The sequence below is a fragment of the Fringilla coelebs genome (assembly GCF_963513975.1).
Source record: "Fringilla coelebs genome assembly, chromosome: 1".
NCBI lineage: Eukaryota > Metazoa > Chordata > Aves > Passeriformes > Fringillidae > Fringilla > Fringilla coelebs.
The window spans coordinates 145,972,392-145,993,954 of NC_140028.1; the positions used below are offsets into that span (position 1 = coordinate 145,972,392).

Sequence of the window (21,563 nt, forward strand, 5' to 3'; positions counted from 1 at the left end):
CCTTGCAGAAGAGATCAATGCTTGAAATCTAAAGCCAGACAAATTCAGAAAAATCCAGGTGAAAAATGAGGCACAGAGTTGAGAGCAAAGTCATTAATGGCTGCATGAAACACTTTGATGTACTCTGTGTCACTGGGGCATGGTCAGGTCACAATTAGACTCAAAAAATTCCTCAGCTCAAAGCTAGCACAACTCCTGGAAGCTCATGACCTGTGGAAGGAAGGTGTCATTCCCACAGCTTCAGAACCATTCCACCCCAGCAGCACTTTGCAGTTTTGAAGATGCTTCCAGCCACACTCCCTGCACTGCTGGGCCATGCCTGGGTGGGATGAGGCACAGCTCTGGCTCCCAGCATCTGACACACCACCCTGGCAGCAGCAGCTCCCCTTATCCCACAGGCAAAGGAAATGCAACATTTCCTGAGCAAGCCCCTTCCTGTTCCTGAAGCTAAAAGAGAGGGATGGACTGGATGGATGGATGGATGGATGGATAGATGGATGGATGATGGATGGGTGATGGATGGATGGATGGATGGATGGATGGATGGATGGATGGATGGATGGATGGGTGGATGGATGGATGGATGGATGGATGGATGGATGGATGATGGATGGATGGATGGATGGATGGATGGATGGATGGATGGATGGATGGATGAGGGATGGATGGATGGATGGATGGATGGATGGATGGATGGATGATGGATGGATGGGTGGATGGATGGATGGATGGATAGATAGATAGATGGATGGATGATGGATGGATGGATGGATGGATTACGGATGGATGGATGGATGGATGGATGGATGGATGGATGGATGGATGGATGGATGGAAGTGTTCCATGGATCACAGATGACCTGTGAGATACCAGAACAACCAGAAGCAACTGGATGATTGCAATAAAGTTCACCTTCTCTTGTAAGTGCACCATTTCTTAACTTATTACATTTTAGGCTGACATGATGAAATGCCATGCCAGGAATGTGTCCTTATGAATTCTGGGTGAAGGAGGGGTCTTGCAGATGCAATCAACACATGGATACCCAGACATTTGATCTGTGAAGGAGTAAGACATATGAGCTGTCCATCTGCAGAGGAGATGAGAGGCTCCCACCAGTCTCAGGGAAGAAGAGAAATATACATTATTATTAGTGGAATGTTAAAGCAACAGGTCATCATTAGTCAGGAAATATATCACAAGATGACTAGGACAGGGACAGGGAGGCTGAAGCTTTATGCACTAAAAGTTCAAGTGAAAATCATGAGTTTAGTCTGAGATTTGAGGCAGCAGAGCAGATTGCTCTCACCCACAGTGACCAGTCCATCACTGTGTCCTCATAGTGCCACTCACAGATCAAGACTGCACTGGGAGAGGCAAAAACAGGCTAAAGGATGGATTTTTCCTTGGGGCTCAGGATCTCTAAAGGATGGATTTTTCCTGGGGCTCAGGTGCAAACAGACAAGATACAGCAAGCAATAAAATCATCACTTGGCTGCTGATGTGCAATAACTTTCTTTGTGCACACTCTTAGCCCATGGAAATGTGAGGTAATTTGGATTAGCTTAGCCTTCACAAGAGCCTACTGCCTGAGGTGCCACTTGAGCCTAAACTTTGTGATTTCTGCTTTACCAGGTAGATGCAAGCTCGTTGTAAACATCAGGTGTGCAAGCTGCCCTTGTTGCAATAAATATGCCAGCACTTTTCCAGCAATGCACAAACTCCTGTTCTTTCCAACACAGGAGCTCAGGGTGACTGGGGAATATTGAATATTGCCTGGTGCTCTCAGAGCTACAAGCTCTTTACTGGTTTTGTATCCAAACCTGAAATCACAGCTCTAATCCAGCAGATTTTTGTGCCCAGGGGATCAGATGAACTGAACACGATCATGGAAAACACTGAACAGATCTAGCCTATTTCTCCAAGTAGTTTAGAACTACTCCTTTTAGCATAAGATATAGCACCAAATACTGCTCTATTTGATAATAAATCATAATTTATTTTTCCTGAAGGTGAACTACTAAATATTTGCAGGCCAAAAACCTGAAATTTAACTTTCTTTAGAGAAAAAATTTCCAACAGTCTGACATCACCTTTACTAACCTTACTTCCAAACAGGCCACACTTTAAGCTTGTTTTCCTCTTTGTGGCCAATTCTATGCAGATTTTGTTCCCAAAATACATTTGTGTCCTCAGAGCCCATACATGAATAATTTCTTCTGCATTCATTCATAAATTTGTTTCTTTTAATTTTCTTCCTCAAATTCAGTCCTTTGAGCCACTCAAGACAAGGAAAATTTCTTTCTTTCTTTTAATTTTCTTCCTCAAATTTAGTCCTTTGAGCCACTCAAGACAAGGAAAATTTCTATCTTCCAGGTACCTGAAGTTTCTCCAGACTCAGAATTTGGAAGCAGATCTTCTGTAATATAAAGCAATAAAATAAAACATCCTGTGGTGCTCTATTTCTCTCCTAGCAGGAGGACTCCTGCTTTCCATTAAGAAATGATGAAAATTTCTTCCTGTTGACTCCTCCAGGAACCCTTCTAAAACCCTAAGGATGCTCTGTCTTATTAAAAGTAGGAAAAATTTCTAGGTATGTTACATCAGCTGTGAAGTTCTGCCTAAACTCAGTGCAGATACACGCAGAGCAGAAAGATGAATGGGAGACAATATTTCCATTATTCTTTCTCAGGAATAAAAACACTGAAACTACAAAAAGATAAACATCTTTTGAATAGCTTTGGTAGAAGAAAACCGGGTGAGGTAACAACTAGAATTACACAACTAGAATAACTATGTTTTTGTGGAAAGTTTTTCTTTTCACTTAATTGTTTTGGTTCCATTGTTGACCTCCTGGAATTTTATTCTTGTGTATCCCAGGCTAAAGATTTTGGATATATGCTTGGAGGGAATAATGTCATTCTTTTCCATGTGAACTGATCCACTTTGCATGGATCAGCTTAAATGATTATGTAGGTCAGAGAATTCTCAACCATAGGGTTCTAACACACTCTGGGAAATAAAGCCTCATTCCTGGGTTTAAAACTGTTCCTAGGACTGTTTAATTATCTATACAAGGTGCTAGGACTTCTATAAGGCAGACCCATAAAACTCTCAATATTTCTGATTAGGAAAGTTTCTTAAAGATGATTTCACCCATCTGGACAGATTGCTACAACTTCCTTATTCCATTTTAATTTAGTCAAAAATAAATTGTCATTGCCAAAACAGCCCCTAAAGTCAGGACAACCTTGTCAGTTTAATGTAAATTGAAATTAGAGAGTTTAGAAAGAAATCAGTTTATTTGGAAAACTGCTCAGCTAAGTTTATCTAATTAGCCCAGCACAAGCCACATCCCCTCTGTGCCAGAAACTGTATCAATACCAACAGAAAGGTAAGTTCTACCAAGATAATTTATTGTTAATGCATATTACAGAAGATATTCAGATGCATACAAAAGGGGAACAGGTAGTGAGTGGAAAGGGGTCAGAGCTGTTGATCTAATTTCCTAATGAGTCAGGTAGAAATTACTAAAATACACCCTTTGCTCTCAGAAAAGAGTTCAGCATTCCAAATTAATTCCACATTTCCTGCATTCTGACAGCTATGACAACAGAGAGGAAAGGAACCTCTTTCTCCACAACAGCTGATCCTTAAAGAGGATGAGAACAAAATTATTTTCAGTTACTCCATTAACTCCCAGGTCTGTGGTCACTCTCCTGCATTTAATCCACTAATGAACCTCTGGAGGCTCCATTTGCTGACATGCAATTCCACCTCTTGTTTTCCTGCTAGGTTGTGTAAGAGGAGGTTGTTTCTGTAGACTCAGCTGGGGTCTAAAACAGGTTCAGTTTTAGGAAGAAGTCAGCTCATGAGAGAGGAATCTGAAGGGCTCGTGCACTTGAAAGTTTTTCTACCCACAAGACCAGTTACCCCAATAAAAGAAATTACTTCTCCCTACAAGCCTTGCTTTTACTCTAAGCACAGCACACTTTTGGGGTCTCTGGAACTGATACAGTGCAACCTTAATTTAGCCTCATCCTCAAGGATTTCTGATGCAAAGCCCTCCCGAGGGAGTCACTGGGGCCCATGGTGACATGCATGACTGGAAAGCAGCAGCGTGCAGTAAATGAAGTGCTGAGCTGGAAAGGCGGAGGAGGAACAATTTCATGACTAAGCAAGACGTGCTGAAGACACAGATGATTTCCCTGTTCTCACACAGCCACATTCTGTGATGCTGGGCAAAACATCGAAGCTGAATTTTGCTAAGTGAGCACTGCAGTGTTACTTGCTTCACAAATGTTCACCTCTGGGACTTCTGGTACTATTTGAGAAGTGCTGAGGGTCGGCACTGCCACTGAGGTCACAGATCTGTGTTTTAGATTGACACAAAAATTGTCTTTACCTCTCAGTGTTTAGGATACATTAGGAACTGTTCCTTTGCTCTGGGAAATAAACCCCTCCTCATGTTCAGCAGCTGTCCCATGAAAAAAAAATTGATTAGATTTTGAGAAGCATTCAAAAATTGTGGCAGTAAATGCTAGAAAAGAGTGCAAGAGAAAATTAAACAGTGTCTGAAACTAGTGCAGACTAAGGCCATACATTAAACAATGGGCAGGAAATCAAACATTGAAGAGGTTTTCACTGTAAGACTGCGAGCACAGAAAGAAGACTCCTGCACAAAAAAACCCAAACACAACCGCAGTGACATGCAATCATTTAATTAAAGATGCACAAAATGCTCAAGGAAATTAGAGTAATGAATACAAGAAAAAATGAAGAGGTTTGCTAGAGCAACAAAAAGTCCAGCACTGTTGATATTTTTTGAGTGGTGATTGCCCTGATGTATACTGTAATACCATGCAGAGACATCTAAAGGAGCCCTGAAAAACCTCTATCAGCAAACTGAAAGTTTACAGTAGGGTGAGTAATCAGTAGACAAATTAGTTCTGACTAATGTGAATGATCAGCAGCTGAAAGCTTGCACTGCATCAGTGCAACAAAGAGCTTGTGGTGCCCTCAGCTCTCCCACAAGAGCCTTGCACTGAGCCCTGCACAGCTCTGGCACGAGGGACCCTCATCCTTGGGGCAGGCACAGCCCTGGGGAGGCACTGATTTAGAGTGACTGTGTGTTTGGTGACATGTGAAATTCCAGCTCAAATAACCATAAAAATTCTGAGTCTTCAACACATATTAGCACTTTGAAGCAGTATGAGCTCTGCTGGTTGATTTTTGCTGTCTTCAGAAATAGGAAAAAAAAAAGAGTTTTAGTGCCACACAGTTTGGACATTTTGTTGGCTGAATAATTTCTAGCACAATGCCTTTTAGCCCAGGGCTTAGAAAAACCATCAAGAACAGAGAGCTCAAGTAAGATTATAGGATATAACAAGAGCACTTCATCTTAACAGCAGTGCAGAAACAATATCAGATGGCTTTTATTGCATAACCAAAATCTTCTGAGAAATCTACCCAATACAACCTAGGGATTTAAATGTTCCTGAAAAATTAAATGCCACACAGGAAGAGAAGCCAGCTTTCTAACTCCCAGTCATGTGCCACAGCCATGGGTCTGGGTGACTTACTGCTCACGTGCAGCTTGCCTTCCCTCTGCTGCTGGCATGAGACACCTGGAGGTTACTTTGGCAATTTCCACCCCATCAACATCACTGCTGTCCTGAGCACCCAAACCTCTCCTGTGCACTTGTGCAAAGCTGTCACCTGCATCCTCTGCCCCCGACCACACTGACACAGCTGCACTGTCACTGCTGCCCCTCAGCACCCATTCCAGAAAGCACCACCTCTGCTGCTCCCCTCTGCTCAGAAAAGGAGAGCTCCCTTCTCCTCTCTCAGTGCTGGAATAATTGGTAAGAAATTTCCTGCCTCAGAGCAGTCCTGCTGCATTAAACCTCTTCCCATGTGTCATCACTTGCTCTGGAGAAGTGGCTGCATTAAACCAGTCTGGGCTGTGGGTCAAGTTCTCTCAAGTGCTCGGGGCCACACACACCAGAGGACACAGCTGCTCACCAGCCACTCCTACACTGGCAACATTTAGAGCCCACTGGGAGCTTGGAAAATCAGCACTAGGGATACTGAGGGGAAGAAGCTAACAGGAATTGCCTGGCATTGCCTGTGGTAGCCCTTCTAGGGTCATTTTTACACTCACCATCTGCTGGGGAGCACAGCCCTTCATCCTGGCACTCTTACCATCACACCTAGCCATGCTCACTTTCCCTCAGCTTTCTTTCCACCTCTCCTGTGTTTCCAGTGTTCAAAAAGGAGAGAGGAGACCCCTCCTGGCTCTGCAGCAGCAGCCAAGAGCTCAGCCTGGGAGATGGCGTTTGGAACAAGGCTGAGAACGAATTCCAGACTTCTCACCAGACAAATGCCACACAGTAAGGGGCAGTTTTGCTCCTCCAGGTGGGGCCTCTAAAACAATTTGTGTTTCATTAGTCAAATGTTCCAACGCATGTTAAACCCACTCTGAACCCCTACAATGAGTGCAATGAGCCATTGAAGGGCAGCAGGTGTGCTCCTACATGAAGTGAACTCTTGCTCTGCCTGTTTGTGAGAGGAAACACAGGGAAACTTTATGAACTTGTGTGCTGGGAAATTCTGTCATGTGAGCAGCACTGCTCCTATGGCCTGGAGATGATTTTTATTAAAAAAGGAGTCCATTCAAACTCAGCTCAGCTCATTTGAATGTATTGAGCTACTAAATTCTCCTAAAATCCACAGCTCAGGTAGTCTGGAGGTAATGTTCACACACCATAGTGGTGCTATAACAGAAAACAAGCAGTCTGATATTCTTCTGAGTTTCTCATCCACAGGTTTTCTTTGCAAACTGTCTTTGTCATGGAGATAGGCAAGGCTGCTATGAAGGACTCGGGGACTCTGTGTAGAAACACTAAAGCCAAGCAAAAAAAAAGAACCTACAATTCTGCAACAATAAGAGAAAAAGAACTGCAATGAATTAGATTTTTCCCCACAGAATATTTGCAGCATAAATGTCTATAGAAGCTGCTGCCCTCCTGGTGACAGACCTCTTGACATCTTCCCTCTGGAAATGAAAAAGTGTTTGGCCTGCAGGGGAGGTAGCTGGAAATGTTTAGAGAAATATCATAGACATGTGACGCAAGTTGTTTGAAATGCAGCAATCAAGGGACCCTCAAATAAACTTGACTCAACTATCTTCAAAATACATTCAGAGGACAGATTCATCCCTGTATAACCCACTTGACTGTGATTATTTTTTTAAACAAACACAGAGTCTAATAACCTTTACCTCACCTGGAGATTCTTTGAAAAGATGTTTAGCCTGCATAATCAAAACTGAGTTCCTGTTACCTAGCTGGAGGCAGAGATGTCTTCACTGGCTCATGCAAAATTTCAATAGCTTTAGTTGAAAAAGTGGCCCTTATGTATTCTCTGCTTCATAAAGCAGGTGTACAATCCCATAGAAGTAGGATTTCTGAGATCTAGCCTAAAGCTAGATATAATTTTTATCTTTGCCCAGCTTTTCTAGAAGAGTCTTACAATACTTCAATGCTCAAGATCATGAAAATCTTATTTGCTGCCTAAAACAATTTATGACCAGTTTAGAGCCATCAATTCTTATTCCAACAATATCCTTCATTTTACAAGACTACTGTCTCCAGAGAAGGGCCCATTGACCTGAATAAATGAGAATCAGTGATTGCTGAAGCTGATCAAGAAAAATGCTGCAAATGCCTCAGTCTGACAATGAAACTTTCTCCTAGATAGATATCCTGAGCATGGACAGATTCTCCATTTCCACCATTATCAGCAGAAGGGAGAGCCCAAGCATGGAAAATTCTAATCTCCTGCTTTGATGAGAGATAAGACCTATTAAGTATAAAAAGCCTCTTTGCCTTTTAGTCAGCACACAAATTTACGTTTGGAAACTCTGAAGATATGTCACTGTGATGTAAAAGACATATTTGCTGTACCTTGCTGGACTTCTCTGAGCTCAGCTCCAGAGGAAGAAAAGAGAAGTGAGCATTAACTGTGAGATATTTTCTATGTTTTCACCAGAAAGTTCAGCAATGTCAGCAGACAAACTCTCAAATAACCTGTTTGATTAAAAGCCACCACCAGATTTCTTCACCCAATCTTACAAATTTGGGGTATCTAAACTGAGGTTAAGAGGCTCAGTTTCCAAATATCTGCTTGCCCATCCACCCCTTAACTAGCCTCTGCTTCGTACTCATGAAAAGAAATAGGATAGAAAAATAAAACAGTCACATTTTCTTGCTTGTTTGGAAAGTCCCAGCCAGCCTGAATGAAAGGAGGGAGAAGGAGAGAGGAAAGGCATTCCCTAATGCCCAACATGCATTTTACAATCAGTCCATAAATCATCCTTCTTCTCTTTGTAGAAATGCCCTGAGCAGAACAGAGCACTCCTGGAATGGTTCATTACTTACAAACATTTGATGAAAGTGGATTCAGCTTTTGGTTTATGATCCAGCATGCTGGAGGAAGATGAGTTTTCTAGATGAGGCACAGGCTCTACTACTACACAAAGCAAACTTCTCCTTTCTGCTTTTCAGTGCTGTCCAAGGTGCTGAGTTAAAGAAAAACCCAGGAGTGGGCTGATGCCAAAATGGGCCCCACAGTCATCACTTATCCCTGCTAGAGACATTGATCCTTGTACAATTCATCTTCACAGCATTGTGGCAAATAGGAAAAGCCTCTGTTACACAGATCCTTTATATATTTTTTCTTTAAGTTCCTTTAAGTCTTGCAGTTTATGAGTCTTTCCCTCAATTATGGCCTATCTCAGCAATCTGCCTTTCAAGCAGTGCTCACCAAACCTTTCTCAAAGGGCCCTGGAGCCTGCTGATTGAGCTGTCTCACAGAAGCCTTGCTATTGGTGTACCTTTGGAGTGCTTTTAATCATTTTATGAAGTTAGGAAATCCTCATCTATTAAACTGCAGCGGACCACAGAGAAATTTTATGGCTTGTCACCAATCGAGACCAGCTGAAAGGAAAGCAGAATGGTGCTTTCAAATTAAATTACAGTTTTTCAGCTTGGACTGGCACAATCTGTCTTCAGCAAAAGAGGGGCCTTGTGTGGAACTTTTAGAGCACATTCAACCCTCTGATTCACGCTGCTGCTCCCTAGATTCTGCACTGAGCTGCCCGGTCACAGGGAGGGACACACAGGGAGGGACAGTGAAGGAACATGGCTGTAATTTGAGGGACATCACGTGCAGATTTACTGAGTGGGATTAAACTGGTTTTAACCTTGCTCTTCACCTTCACCTTCTCTGCCCAGTGCCATGAGGCACTTTCTGTAGCTCATCCAAAAATGAGAGAGCCACCTCGGAGCTGTGCAGTTGTTATGAGCACTCCTGGGAGAAAGGAAATGTTCCCTCATGACCCAACATGACAGAAGAGAAAGGATTTCTAAGATCAAGTTTGCCCATTGCCTGGAGAAGAGCAACTTACTGAAGAAAAAATAACTTGCTAATGACTGAATTGTAAAAATAGAACAAAACAATAATAACAATTTAGGCCATGTTTATATGTGCTCTCTCTGAATTTACATCCTGTAAATGCACTGTTATCTTCTCTGAACCTTCACAGGAAGAAAATTTCAACCCCCCCCCCTGAATTTAAATGGTCACAGACAGTCAAGGTGCTCCTGCCCATGGGAAAGAAGATTTTTAAGATCCCTTCCAAGCCAAACAATTCTGTGATTTCCGTGATTCTCTTGGAGACCTCTACAAACATCAAACACGCAGTCCTACCCAACCCTGTAATACAAACACAATTAATCTAGGCTGAAAGTACACCAGAAAAAGAGAATATATTCTGGTGTAAACTGAAATGCAAAGTGTTTTCTAAATGACAACATATATCTTGAAAATATATCTTGAATGAAAAAATTTATCTTGAATTTTCTAAATGACAAAATATATCTTGAATTTGTTATTCACATTTCAAACATATCATAAGGATATTTTTTTTCCTAAGACTGCAGGTGTAACACCACATAGGTAGTCACAAGTTAAGTATTTATAAAATACCTTCTTAGAGACATTAGAGGAGAGAATGAGAACTATACAGCTTTTCTGTCAGGTATTTTATAAGGATATCAAGTATTGGTGAATTCTAAAGAGAAAGAAAATGGGAAAAGTTATCATAGAACCAAAATACAGAAGAAATTATTTCCAATCTCTTCCCTCTGGAAGCATCAGAACACTTCATGAGAGGTGGAATAAGAGTAGAAGAGACATTTCAGGAGAAAACATCAGACAAAAATGTCCAGTCTTCCAGATTACAAAGAGCCTGCCTTCCTGTCAAGGACGAGCTGCTAGATTAGGCTAAGTAGAAGGAAAAAGAAAATATGGAATATTCTGTCTCAGCCACAAAAAATATTTTGCCCCATAAGAAAAAAAAAAAAATTAGAAGCAAAATTCCTTATCTTCCAGTATCAGAGCTGGTTTCAGTTCTGTGCCTCATGGTTTTCCTCTTTCTCCTTTCTTTTTCCTTGTCCTTTGTCTGTTTCTCATCCTCTTGTTTTTAATCTTGCTCCCAGAGTCTGCCTCATTCTTTCCCCCAGAGACAAATTAAACTGAGGACATTGATTGAAAATTCCCACCCAGGCTCCTAATGAGTGTATCATGGCTGTGTCTCCTTTTGGGCAAAGGAAATCTCAGAGAGGTTTTAGTGCACTAAAGCTGCCAGAACAGCCCAGACACCCCACACACACAGAAGGCAGAGAGCCTTTGAAAAAACTAAAAAAGAAACCTTAGGGACAGCAACCACAAATGACTCCATTCTGCCCATATTCCTTTCCATATCTGCTTCCCTTTTTCTCCTCAGTGGCCTTTCACACCTCCCAAGTACATGAATTTTAACCCAGACAGCCCTTCCATCTATCAAAAGCCTGACACCCATGTTCATGCTTCCCCAGGACCAACCTTGCCACTTTCTCACTTTGGCTCAGGTTTCCCTTTGTGACAGCTCTTGGCATGTTCCCCCCACCAAGCACTGCTCCCTTTTCCACTTTAGCAGCCAAAGCACAACAGTCTGATAACTGCTCACCCACTATCATGTATCTCCTTATTATCTGCTACATTATCCTTATCTAATTGCATGCACTTTGGCTCAATCTGACATTTTCAAAACTACAGATGCTTATTAGCTTTTCTTAGCTAAAAGAAAAAATATGCATTATAGTGATTATCAGTTCCTGGCAGTGCCTGTGAAACATTGTAATGACAGAGACCTTTAGCCCACCATAAACAAGCACAATCAGGGCCTGTTTTGGTTATTAGCAATGCTCCTACAAATGTTGCCACTGTCAGAATTAATGACAGCACTACTAATTATTAATAATCTCATGTTTCTGTCCATGGGTTCTTTCTAGCCCAAAAGCTTTAGGCCCAAAGCAAAAATTATTTAATTTTGCACCCTTCACAAGGAAGCCACAAACGAAGTCATGGCCCTGGTTCCTTTTTGGTGCCCAGGAGATGCAGGTCCTGCCTCACAAAGGTAAATGACTGGCTGAAGGTCCTGAAGCAGGTCAGTGGCACACCCAGGAGCTGCAAGACTTCCCTAATAGTTATTCCAGTGCTCCACCACTGATCCATGTCCCCTCAAACAGAAGGTATCCAAACGTGCCCAGAAATGAGTGAGAATTGCCCACTCCTTGAAGAAGCCTGTTTCAATCTCCCCATCCTCAAACACAGAGAGTATAAACAAGGCAAATACAATAGAAGGGGTTACTGTGATCCTAAACCTTGGCTATGTCAGTTTTAATTAATTACTCTTGTTTGCAATGACTCACTGAATGTGTTCTGACAAGTGTTTGTGCTGCAGTTCATAACAGAACAAAGAAGCTGCTTCAACAGCACCCACTTTATCAGAGACACCATTGTGAGGCACTATAATACCTTCAGTGTTTTCTCCTTGTGTCTCCTCTTGTATCTGGCATTACACCAAAAAATATTTAAAAAGAAAAAGAAAAAAAAAATGAAAAAGAAGAAGTTAATATAGAGCAGGCAGAGGAAGTGTATCAATAAAGTGCTTGGATTCAATGTGCCTAGCAGTAAGAGTAGTAGAAGTGAAAATCTTTGGTTCACTATAAAGTATTTATGTGTCTATGGCAACATGGCTGTTGATTTCTGCAGCTTCCCTGAGTACAAAGTAATAGAAGTTCAGTCTTTTAAATATTGCTTCTCTTTTCTAGCACCCAGATGAAATAGAAACAGAAAAACAAAACCAAAACCAAATCATATTTAATAAAGGTTATACAGAAACATGAGGAAAGATTAAGCAATAAATTACAAACAAAGATAGGATTCTACAGTCACATGAAACATAATCCCACAAGCAATCTGTGCAAATCTCAGAGCTGTGTATGCAATAAACTTATCTTGGGACAATCAGTCTCTTATGCAAGAGGTCAAACTCTATTTAAAGCAGATCCCAACATCCCCTTTGCTCTCTGCTCAAGTCTGCTCCTGCTTTTCCCTGAAACACGAGACAGCCCAACCTGCCCATCCTGAGAGGAGGGCAGGGACACAGGCAGGAGCTGAATTTGCAGTGCCAGAGGGAGCATCTCTGGGAAGTGGCTGCAGTGGAGCCATCTGGGTTTGGCTGGGCACCATCCTTAGGTGCCAGGGCAGGGAGATAAGGCTGCCTGCAGCCCCCTGTTAGATAGGGAGGAAGAACTGACTCATGGCTTCCCAGCAGTGCAAAAAAACCCAGAATTCTTCTCCCTTTAGGGAGCTGAGGGATGGGAGAGAGGAAGGGATGAGCTGTGCTTGCTGTCCCTATGGTTTAAAAGAGATTCAGAAGTTTTGGGAGCAAACTGGAAAAGCTCTCCACCCCAGAGCAACTTCCAACAGCACCCTACCAGCCAGCAGCAGCTGCCACAAGATTCCTTTTCTGTGACCCTGCTACAAGCATGAGTGTCTGTTTTGCTACTGTTAGCAGGTCATACTTTTTTCTTTTGCCAAAGGCTGGCCTTATAAATAAAAGTCTTTTTAAATCCCCCTTAGCCAGAGGCACTGCAGGACACTTGAATTCTTCTTTGCAGACACAAACTGTGCAGACTGGGCTCTGCACACCACTGCTCATACCCTTGAGAAGGGACAGCAGCAGGACCAAGCCTCCTGCTGCTGGACTTCTCCCTGTGGCCCTGCCAGAAGAGGAGGAAAGCAGCAGGCACAGGGACCCTGTGCAAACCTCCTGCAGGGTCTGCTCACCAAGTGCCTTCACATTTTGGGCTTGGAGACTGCAGCAACATCTGTAATGGCTCAGCCTGCATGGGTTTCATTTCTCCTCTGACCAAAATGCCACAGCTACATTCTTTTATAGAGTTGGAGCTTATTTTAATGGAAAATAAGGAACACAAACATGCGTTTGTCATAAACACTTTAAAATCAGTGACTGTGGTATAACTGGAGCTGAGGTAACCAAGCATTTCCCACTGCTGCATTTCCATTTCATGTAGCTCTGTATACCTAAAAGAGAAAGCCTGGGGAGAAATTTGCATTTGCTTTTGAGTTCTGCCTAGACTGAAATCTGCTTGAAATGCTGGAGCAGATGCTATTGACAAATACAGAAAAGAAATATAAAAAGCCCCAAACCACCCCTTCCCTGAAATACTATAATGAAAGCATTAAGATACTGCTGTCCTTCCTTTGGATGCTTTAAATCTCCTTTTGCTCAAAGCAAACTACAAAGCCTTGAAGAGCTGGAAAACTGTCAGAAATGAGTGCTAGATACAACAAAGACTTAAATGTGCCAGACTTCACAATTAGCTTTACACCTGTAAGAATATCCATGGTGATAACTGGAACAATTTTCAGTCTTAAAACCCCTGGGGCCCAGAACCAGAAACTGCAATAGCTCACAAGGTTGAGCCACAGCAGACCATTGCTGCCATAGAGCTGAGATGAGCTGCCCATGTGCCACCTCTGCCTCCAATTTTCCATCTGCAAAGTGAACATAAAAGTAATAATAATAATAATAATAATAATAATAATAGCAGTTTTAAAAGACACAGAGACTGCAACTCTTAGAAGAATCTATGTAATAGCTGAGTTCTACTAACAAGCACCTTGTTTAAAGTAAAATAATTTACACCTCGTAAGTGATAAACAATTTTAAAACATATTCAGTTTTTCTCAGCAGAGACACAAAATTGATCTTTTTCTAATTACCTCACACACTTCAGTACCTCTGTGTAAACTTAAATGTTTGCAGAGTGAATGAGGACCAGACCCCTCCCTACCTCTCCCCCTGCTTCCATATTGCAAGTTCCCTGAGGCTTAACAACTGTATTAATCTTTGCTGTAATCTTTGGGAAGACTTTCAAGTGCTATTTTGACAAAATAAACTATGAAATATCTCTAAATTAAAGTGCTTGAAAAATAAGATGTAATTAAATCTCTGGTTGCACGTTAAAAAATTTATGTTCCCAAACACTCTACAGGTGGAAATGTTGTGAAGGACTTCTCTTTCCACTACAGGGAAACCACTGCCCATTCCCCTTTCAGAACACTTTCCTGGATTGTCCCACCACACTCTCCCTCTGTCCCTCCTGCACTGCTCTATGCTGCAAAACATCCATGAGCCCAATGCCCATTCCCACTCTCTTTTATAGTTCTATACTGGCAGTAAAGATTACGACACAGTGATCTATTCCTATAGATGAATGCACACACTCAAAATATGCTTTAACTCACCCACACTGAATCCTACCAGTACCAAACACCCACAATTTGATGAATACACATAATATCTTCAAAGGTGCACATATCAGTAGAAAAACATATCCAAAATGAGTATTTGTCCATCTAACTAAGAAATATATTTCAGTATCTATTTTTGTGTTTGACCACAAATCTTTTGAAACACCTTGAAATGACTAACCTAAATTTTCTGCGTGTACTTTTGAAAAGACACACGCATCACAACCAGTGAGTGAAAAAGGCTTTTGGAAAAAAAATATCGGCTTTTTTTGTTTGCTTTCCTTTGGGAGAAAAGAGAGGAACATTCCCTTAGAAGGAAGATTTGCTTCTTCCCTCCTTCCTCCACGTACTTAAAACTATTGCTGAACCATTTCTTACGAGCTTTGAAAACAAAAATTTCCACCAGAAGGCGAGAGTTACAAAACTGCCCCCAGTCCCAGCAGACCTGGAGAAGGCAGGAAGGATTTGAAGAACCCCCACGTGTAGGTGTGAGAGTGCAAACCAGGGGGTGGTTGATGTTTGCCTGCAAAAGCCAGGCAAAGCCACAGGCTCCATAGGAGCGGTGTGATCACCGCACGCTGCCACCCCTTGGTCACGGGATGAAAACGCTCACATCTCACGGCCACCAGGCAAAAATCCTGGAAAAATCAACCTGCAGTTAATGGGCTGTAATGGGAGGGTTTGCTGCACCAGCACAGGCATAAATATATTAGCCTGAATAATCTAAAGCTTTTTATTTCAAGGGACAAAATCTGCCGACTCTCAAAGAGCATTTTCCAAGCTGGGATACACATCCTAAGGACTGCCTTCAGTCTGGCCTTTCCTGAAACAAAAATGCACAAATGGGTGGAGAACAGCACATACTCACAGATTTATTTTTTCCCCCACCTCCTAAGTCTTTAAAACCCCTTGGAAACCAACTTGAGCTGCTCCAGCCCTGGGCTCAGTCTCTGCTTTCTGCACTGGAGCTCCCAGCTCAGAAAGAGAAATAACATGAGCCGAGTACTCCACGTGAAGCACCCCAACCTATGGCACAGTTCACTACTATTAGAGAGATGATTCAGCCTCTTCACACAGTTATTTCTGAATACTTAAAAATACATTTTCTCTGGTAGATTTTTTAGTGTGTGCATCATCACCACAGCTAGTGAAGACTGCAGAAAGAGAGGCGGATTTTAAACTGGCAGCAAATATCATAAGTTTGTTTAATTATAGATATAGCCATAAAGTGAAGTGTAAAAAGTGTAGCACTTACAGATCAGTGTCCAATATTCAGTAATCACAAAAAATATTATAATTTTCTATGCAAATATAACCCATGATTTTAATAAGGTTTGTAGCTATTCCTTTTGAAGGAAGTAAGCTGCAATTTTTATTCCTTTCAAAAGGTGAGCTTACAGAATGTCAGCTGGGCCTAACTATTTCCATGGAAATATCCATTCCCACTCTCTGCATCTTAATGGCTGGAGAATAGCTGAGTTCAGCTCCAAGAGCTCACCAGGAAGATTCTAGGAGAATCTTACAGACTTAAGAGTAGGAGATTCTTACAGACTTAAACAGTTGGTTTTGCCCATACACACAGCAGTACAGATCTGTAGACAGACTTCTGGTTACAATTCAACTTATTATAGCTTACAAACAAAGTCAGGGTGTCTGCAGTCCCACAAACTCCTCTATACAATCAATCCATTCATCTCTCTAGGAGAAAAACTGCCCACTTTTGAAATGCCTGTTTCCTGAAGCTCAGGCCTCAACATTTCTGAGGGTTCTGTCCCTGACACACATTTCTAGGAGGCAATATCTCCTCCTGTTAGACAAATAATGAACTGAAAATTAACACTTTCCATTACATGCAACAGCAAGTCTGATGTATTTGATTCTCACTTTCTCGGACTCACTCTGTTAACAAAGGATATTTGAACTACTAAATCCTTAATTTATCCAAGCACAAAACACAGTTTTACTGAGGCAATGATACAAATCAAAATGATTTGTATTTATATCTGAATGAAAACCTTCTCAAAAGGTAAATAAGTCTGAATAATCAATTGCAGAACTAATAAAGTCTAATATATGGCCAAATGTAGTTTTAAACAAATGCAAAAAAAAAAATTCAGAATTCAGTTATTGAAAGAATATTCAGAGGAATTAAAGCTTTTGTACTTTGGGACTGGCTTTTCTTTAATATGCTTAAGCCTCCTATTAAAGCCAATAACAGTTTTGGCTAAGTAATGAACCTGTAAGAATGCAGCATGTGGCTTTTCATAGAAAAATATGTTATGATGTTTCACTGGAGGATTCAATATTTTTAACAGATAACTTAACAATTTACTTTAAAAAGTACTCCCCTGAGTGACTTATTAAATGGATCAATATTCCACATTACAGAAAAGTGTTGAATTTTTTATGCACTTGATTAATGCATTGTTATCATCCCAGTAATTAAAAGGAGCGGCATTACACACAATCAGCATGATACATCTTACTCAGCACCTCCTGGCAGTTGCCTGCAAAAATTAAACTCATTAATCACTGTAATGCCAAGAAAGAAGCCTGGAAAAGATGAAGAAACTCTATTTTATGAGAAAACAGTTCTCTCAGTCAACATGTAGGAGAAAATCCCTTCCACTGTACAATATGCAAAGCATTTATCTCATCAGTCTAAAAGGTAAACCAATCAAAATTACCATTTAAAAGGTAACCTCATCAATTTAAAAAAGAGAATTATGCTAACAAAATTGTATAACCTGATAAACCACCACACTAAACTGAATGGAGAGTTCTCAGAGATGTTTTCTCATCTAAATAAATGCCGTAAAAAGCTAATCTTTCAACAAGGTAAATATATTATCTGAATTTTGTTTAGAGCTGTTGCAATAACTTTAATATCAATGATGCCATAGAGCCAACTAGGAAGTGCTATTCTGGGGTCATTTATACAGAACCTAGTTTCTGTATTACTCCTCTTGTAAATAACATGATTGTCTCATCAGATGAACAATTAACATGAACATTTTGCAAGACTTAATCCAGGTTTTGTTCTGTAGTTAGGTCTACTATATAGATTTTCTCATATACCTGCCATGAGTTGAATCATAGTAAAAAATTTAAAATTCTAAAAATCGTAGTAAAGAATTTAAAATTCAAAAAAAAAAAAATGCTGTGACCTCTACTTTGCTGTATTTTTATATTACTAAAACAATGTTCTCAAGTGTGTCTCAATGGTGCCTGTAGGTCAGCAGTTGTTGTATAAAATCATTACCAGTTTTGATTTGAGTTTTCTTTGGGAGTTACTACCTCCTTTTAACTCTTTATAGATTTCAAGCAGTATTTTTCCATCAGTAGTACTTCCAGTGGACAGAGTGCTTACTTAAAATACTGTGACCTTCAAAGGCAGCATCCTGTCTTTCCCTCTGTTTTGTTCTGCATTGAGGTCTGTGCTGGTGCTTAAAAATACAGCACACATATTTCAGTAGGAAAAGTCATCATCAGTAACCATATAATACACTCAGTTCTCTCCCTTTTATTAATCACATGACAAAGTTAGGAACAGAACAGTCTCATTCTCAGGTTTATTTTGATATTTCCAAATGTGGGAAAGGAGAAAGCCCTTTGTTTCTATATGTTTAAGTTCTAGATTCTCCTAATACATTGATGTCAAAAGATGAAAGACAACGTGAATGCCCCAGTTGTGCAAGACAGAAAACAGAAGTCTAATCTTAGGAAAGAGCTTCCAGTGCTGTCTCCTAATGCCCTTCCCCATGATGAGCAATAGCACGTACTCCTGGCACCCTGCACGAACAGACCGCTCTCCCTGGACTTGTCCCATGCTCTTTGCCAGCTCTCTGCCTCACTTTCCTTCTTTCCTCAAGGCTCTCATGCCCAGGACTGCATTTGCTCATCCTGAGTGAGCCTGACTGCTGCCACTTTGTCTCTGCTGCTCTCGCCACAGACAAGGGCAAGAGGTCACTGTCAGCTCGCCCCAGCACGGGTCCTGGGAGTGTTTGGAGAGCAAACAGCTCCTTCTGATCCGGGACAGCAGGGGTTCAGCACTGTGGACAGCTCCTTCTGACCTGGGACAGAAGGGGTTCGGCACTATGGACAGCTCCTCCTGACCCGGGACAGGAGGGGTTCGGCACTATGGACAGCTCCTTCTGATCCGGGACAGCGGGGGTTCGGCACTATGGACAGCTCCTCCTGACCCGGGACAGAGGAGTTCGGCGCTATGGACAGCTCCTCCTGACCCGGGACAGGAGGGGTTCGGCACCCCGGACAGCTGCTTCTGACCCGGGACAGAGGAGTTCGGCGCTATGGACAGCTCCTTCTGATCCGGGACAGCGGGGGTTCGGCACTATGGACAGCTCCTCCTGACCCGGGACAGGAGGGGTTCGGCACTATGGACAGCTCCTCCTGACCCGGGACAGGAGGGGTTCAGCACCCCGGACAGCCGCCCCCGTCCCGCTCCGCTCCGGTTCAGCACCGGGGACACCTCCAGCGGTCCCGCCCCCTCCTGCCGGCGCCTGGCCCCGCGGGCCGGACCCCGCTCCCCGAAACACACGATTTAAACACGATTTAAAAACCATTTCCACCGGTTTGTCACGACTTCATCCTCCCGGCCTGAACGACCCTCTGCCAGACACCACCAGCTCAGGTTTCCCAGTCTCTGCTAGAAGGGTACCCCTGTGTACTGCCGAGCCAGTCCAGGGGACTTTCTCGGACAGGTTGCCCCCTTTAGAAACAATTCGCACTAAGTGTCCACGTGCGTTAAGGAGTCACCCCAAATCCCTGCTTCTGGCCACACTTTTTTGCACTTCGTTGCAGAAGACACCAGGCAGGCACAGACAGCAGTGCCCCTCAGCAGTGCCCAGCAGTCACTAGGCAGCCACACAACTCTGAGAGGATGGGGGAGAGGGGGAAGGAGGAAAGAAAATAAAGGAAAAAAAAAAAAAAGAAAGAAAGAGAGAAAAACTTTCCTTATAGAAGTTAAAGGATATTCTTCTTATTATTATTATTCTGGAGCCTGTCAGCAGAAATCACTCGCACATGCTAAACTGCAGGCTTCCCTCTGCTTCCGGACTCAGCGCTTCTGGTGACCAGAGAAGCGGCTCCAGACATCTGCTGTCTGCAAGTCCAGGAAAACGAAATTAAAACAATGAGGAAAATGTGCCTGAGCCCAGCCCTGGAGGTGGCACTCCGCTGGCTCGCAGCGACACCTAGAGCCCAGCACACGGCCGGGAAGGGCCCCGTGTCCCAGACACACCGGGAGAGAGTCACGGGTGGGTGCGGGCACCCCGGGAAGGGGCTCGGCGTCCTCCTGCACTTGGCCAGGGCCAAGGGGCAGCAGTACCAAGATCGTTGCCAGTAAGCAGGCCACAGGGAAGAGTCAGTTCAGGTCCCTGTCACTGCTGTCCCCCGGGACTGTCAGCATTCAGTCACCTCGGGGAGAGGTTTAGGTCAATTGGCCCCATCGCTGACAGAAGTGCACTTGCTCTGTGGACCACAAAAGTCTTTACAAAGGGATCGGAGAATGGACAGGGATTTAAAAGACAAACAGAGGACATTTCCCTGCATATACAACTCTCTCCTCTGAGTGAAGCAGCTCTGCTGTTGTGTTTGAAGCTGTGCCTTGCTTGGGAAGGCTCCCAGAGCCAAAGCTAAACCCTGCTGCAAAGCTAACGCGTCCCACTCGGGCAAGAAGTATTTTTAACAGATACAAACATTATTCCCAGCTGCAGCCATTTGCTTCCCCTTGTGTGTGCTTCCACAGAAGCAAAACACACTCAAATCCCTCTGCAAACCTAACACCAGCCAGCCATGCGGAGCCACATGTTTTGATCTATCGCTGGCCCTTTTTCTCTGAGTCTGTCCCCCCTCCTGGTAACCCAGAAAGAACCAGGGGCAATCGACACAGAGTACTTTAACTCCATCGGACACAGCAGGCAGCCAGCGGCCTGGATTAGTCACTCGTTACTAAGGCGATATGCAGATGCACCCTTTGAAGGAGCGGAAGGTGCGCGGCCGAAGTTTTCGGATTCCCCGGGGGGACTCACCCGGGGGCAGCGGGGAGGGGGAACAGAGAGACCCAGAAACGGCTGCTCAGGGGTTAAGAAGTTTCCCTTCTGCCAGGTTAGGAGGAGGCTGACAAGAAAGGAGGGAGGGACAAGGTGAAGACTTCTGCCCCGGGGGCGTGTTAAAGGGTAAAACACGGAATAAAAATTAAAAAAAAAAATTAAAAAAAAAGGGGGGGGGGGGGGGGTTGTGAGGGGAGCCTTGTCGCGTAGCTTGGGGGCAGCAGGACGGAGCTGACACTTGGCATTTCCTAAGGTGCTGACCCCGCGTCCCTCAGCCCCGCTCCACGGGAGCGGAGAGCCGCGCAAGGAGCTCCGTAACGGGGAGAGCTGCGGGGGCGGGCGAGTCCCGGCTCCGCTCGGCTCCCAGCGGGCTCCGTCCCGTACTATCCCCGGCACTTCAGGGCAAAGAAGAGCAGCGCCTGGAAAGAAGAGCTGACAAACCGCAAGAAATCGCTGCCAGCTTAGAGGGGCACACAGCCATCCCGCAGGACAGGGGGCGGGGAAGGGGGGCACCCAAAACCCAACCCAGCCCCACGCGAACGACACCGGCGCTTACATCCTCCTCCTCGCAGTCACTTCGCGACTGGTACTGGAAGCGGGGCCGGCTGCCTTCCTGTTGCAATGGACGCGGGGTCTTGCCGGCAGCGCCGTCCTCCTCGCTGCTCTGGGCGCCCAGGAGGTGACTCGCTTCGGGGGGAACGGGGAACGAGCGGGAGGTGTTGATCTTCCCGCTGAACCGCTGGTACAGCGAAGCCATGAAGT

At 43.5% G+C, this 21,563-nt stretch overlaps 1 protein-coding gene across 1 annotated transcript in view; it reads right to left on the minus strand.

Annotated features, from left to right (window-relative positions):
• Nucleotides 1-21,558, minus strand: part of DPP6 (dipeptidyl peptidase like 6) — a gene marked incomplete at its 5' end in the record, with an annotated part of 404,621 nt that extends 383,063 nt beyond the window's left edge. Inside the window, one exon of the mRNA XM_084224866.1 lies at nt 21,358-21,558. Within this exon, the coding sequence (XP_084080992.1) occupies nt 21,358-21,558 (201 nt within the window). The remainder of the gene's footprint in view (nt 1-21,357) is intronic.
• Between the last annotated feature and the right edge of the window lie 5 nt (nt 21,559-21,563).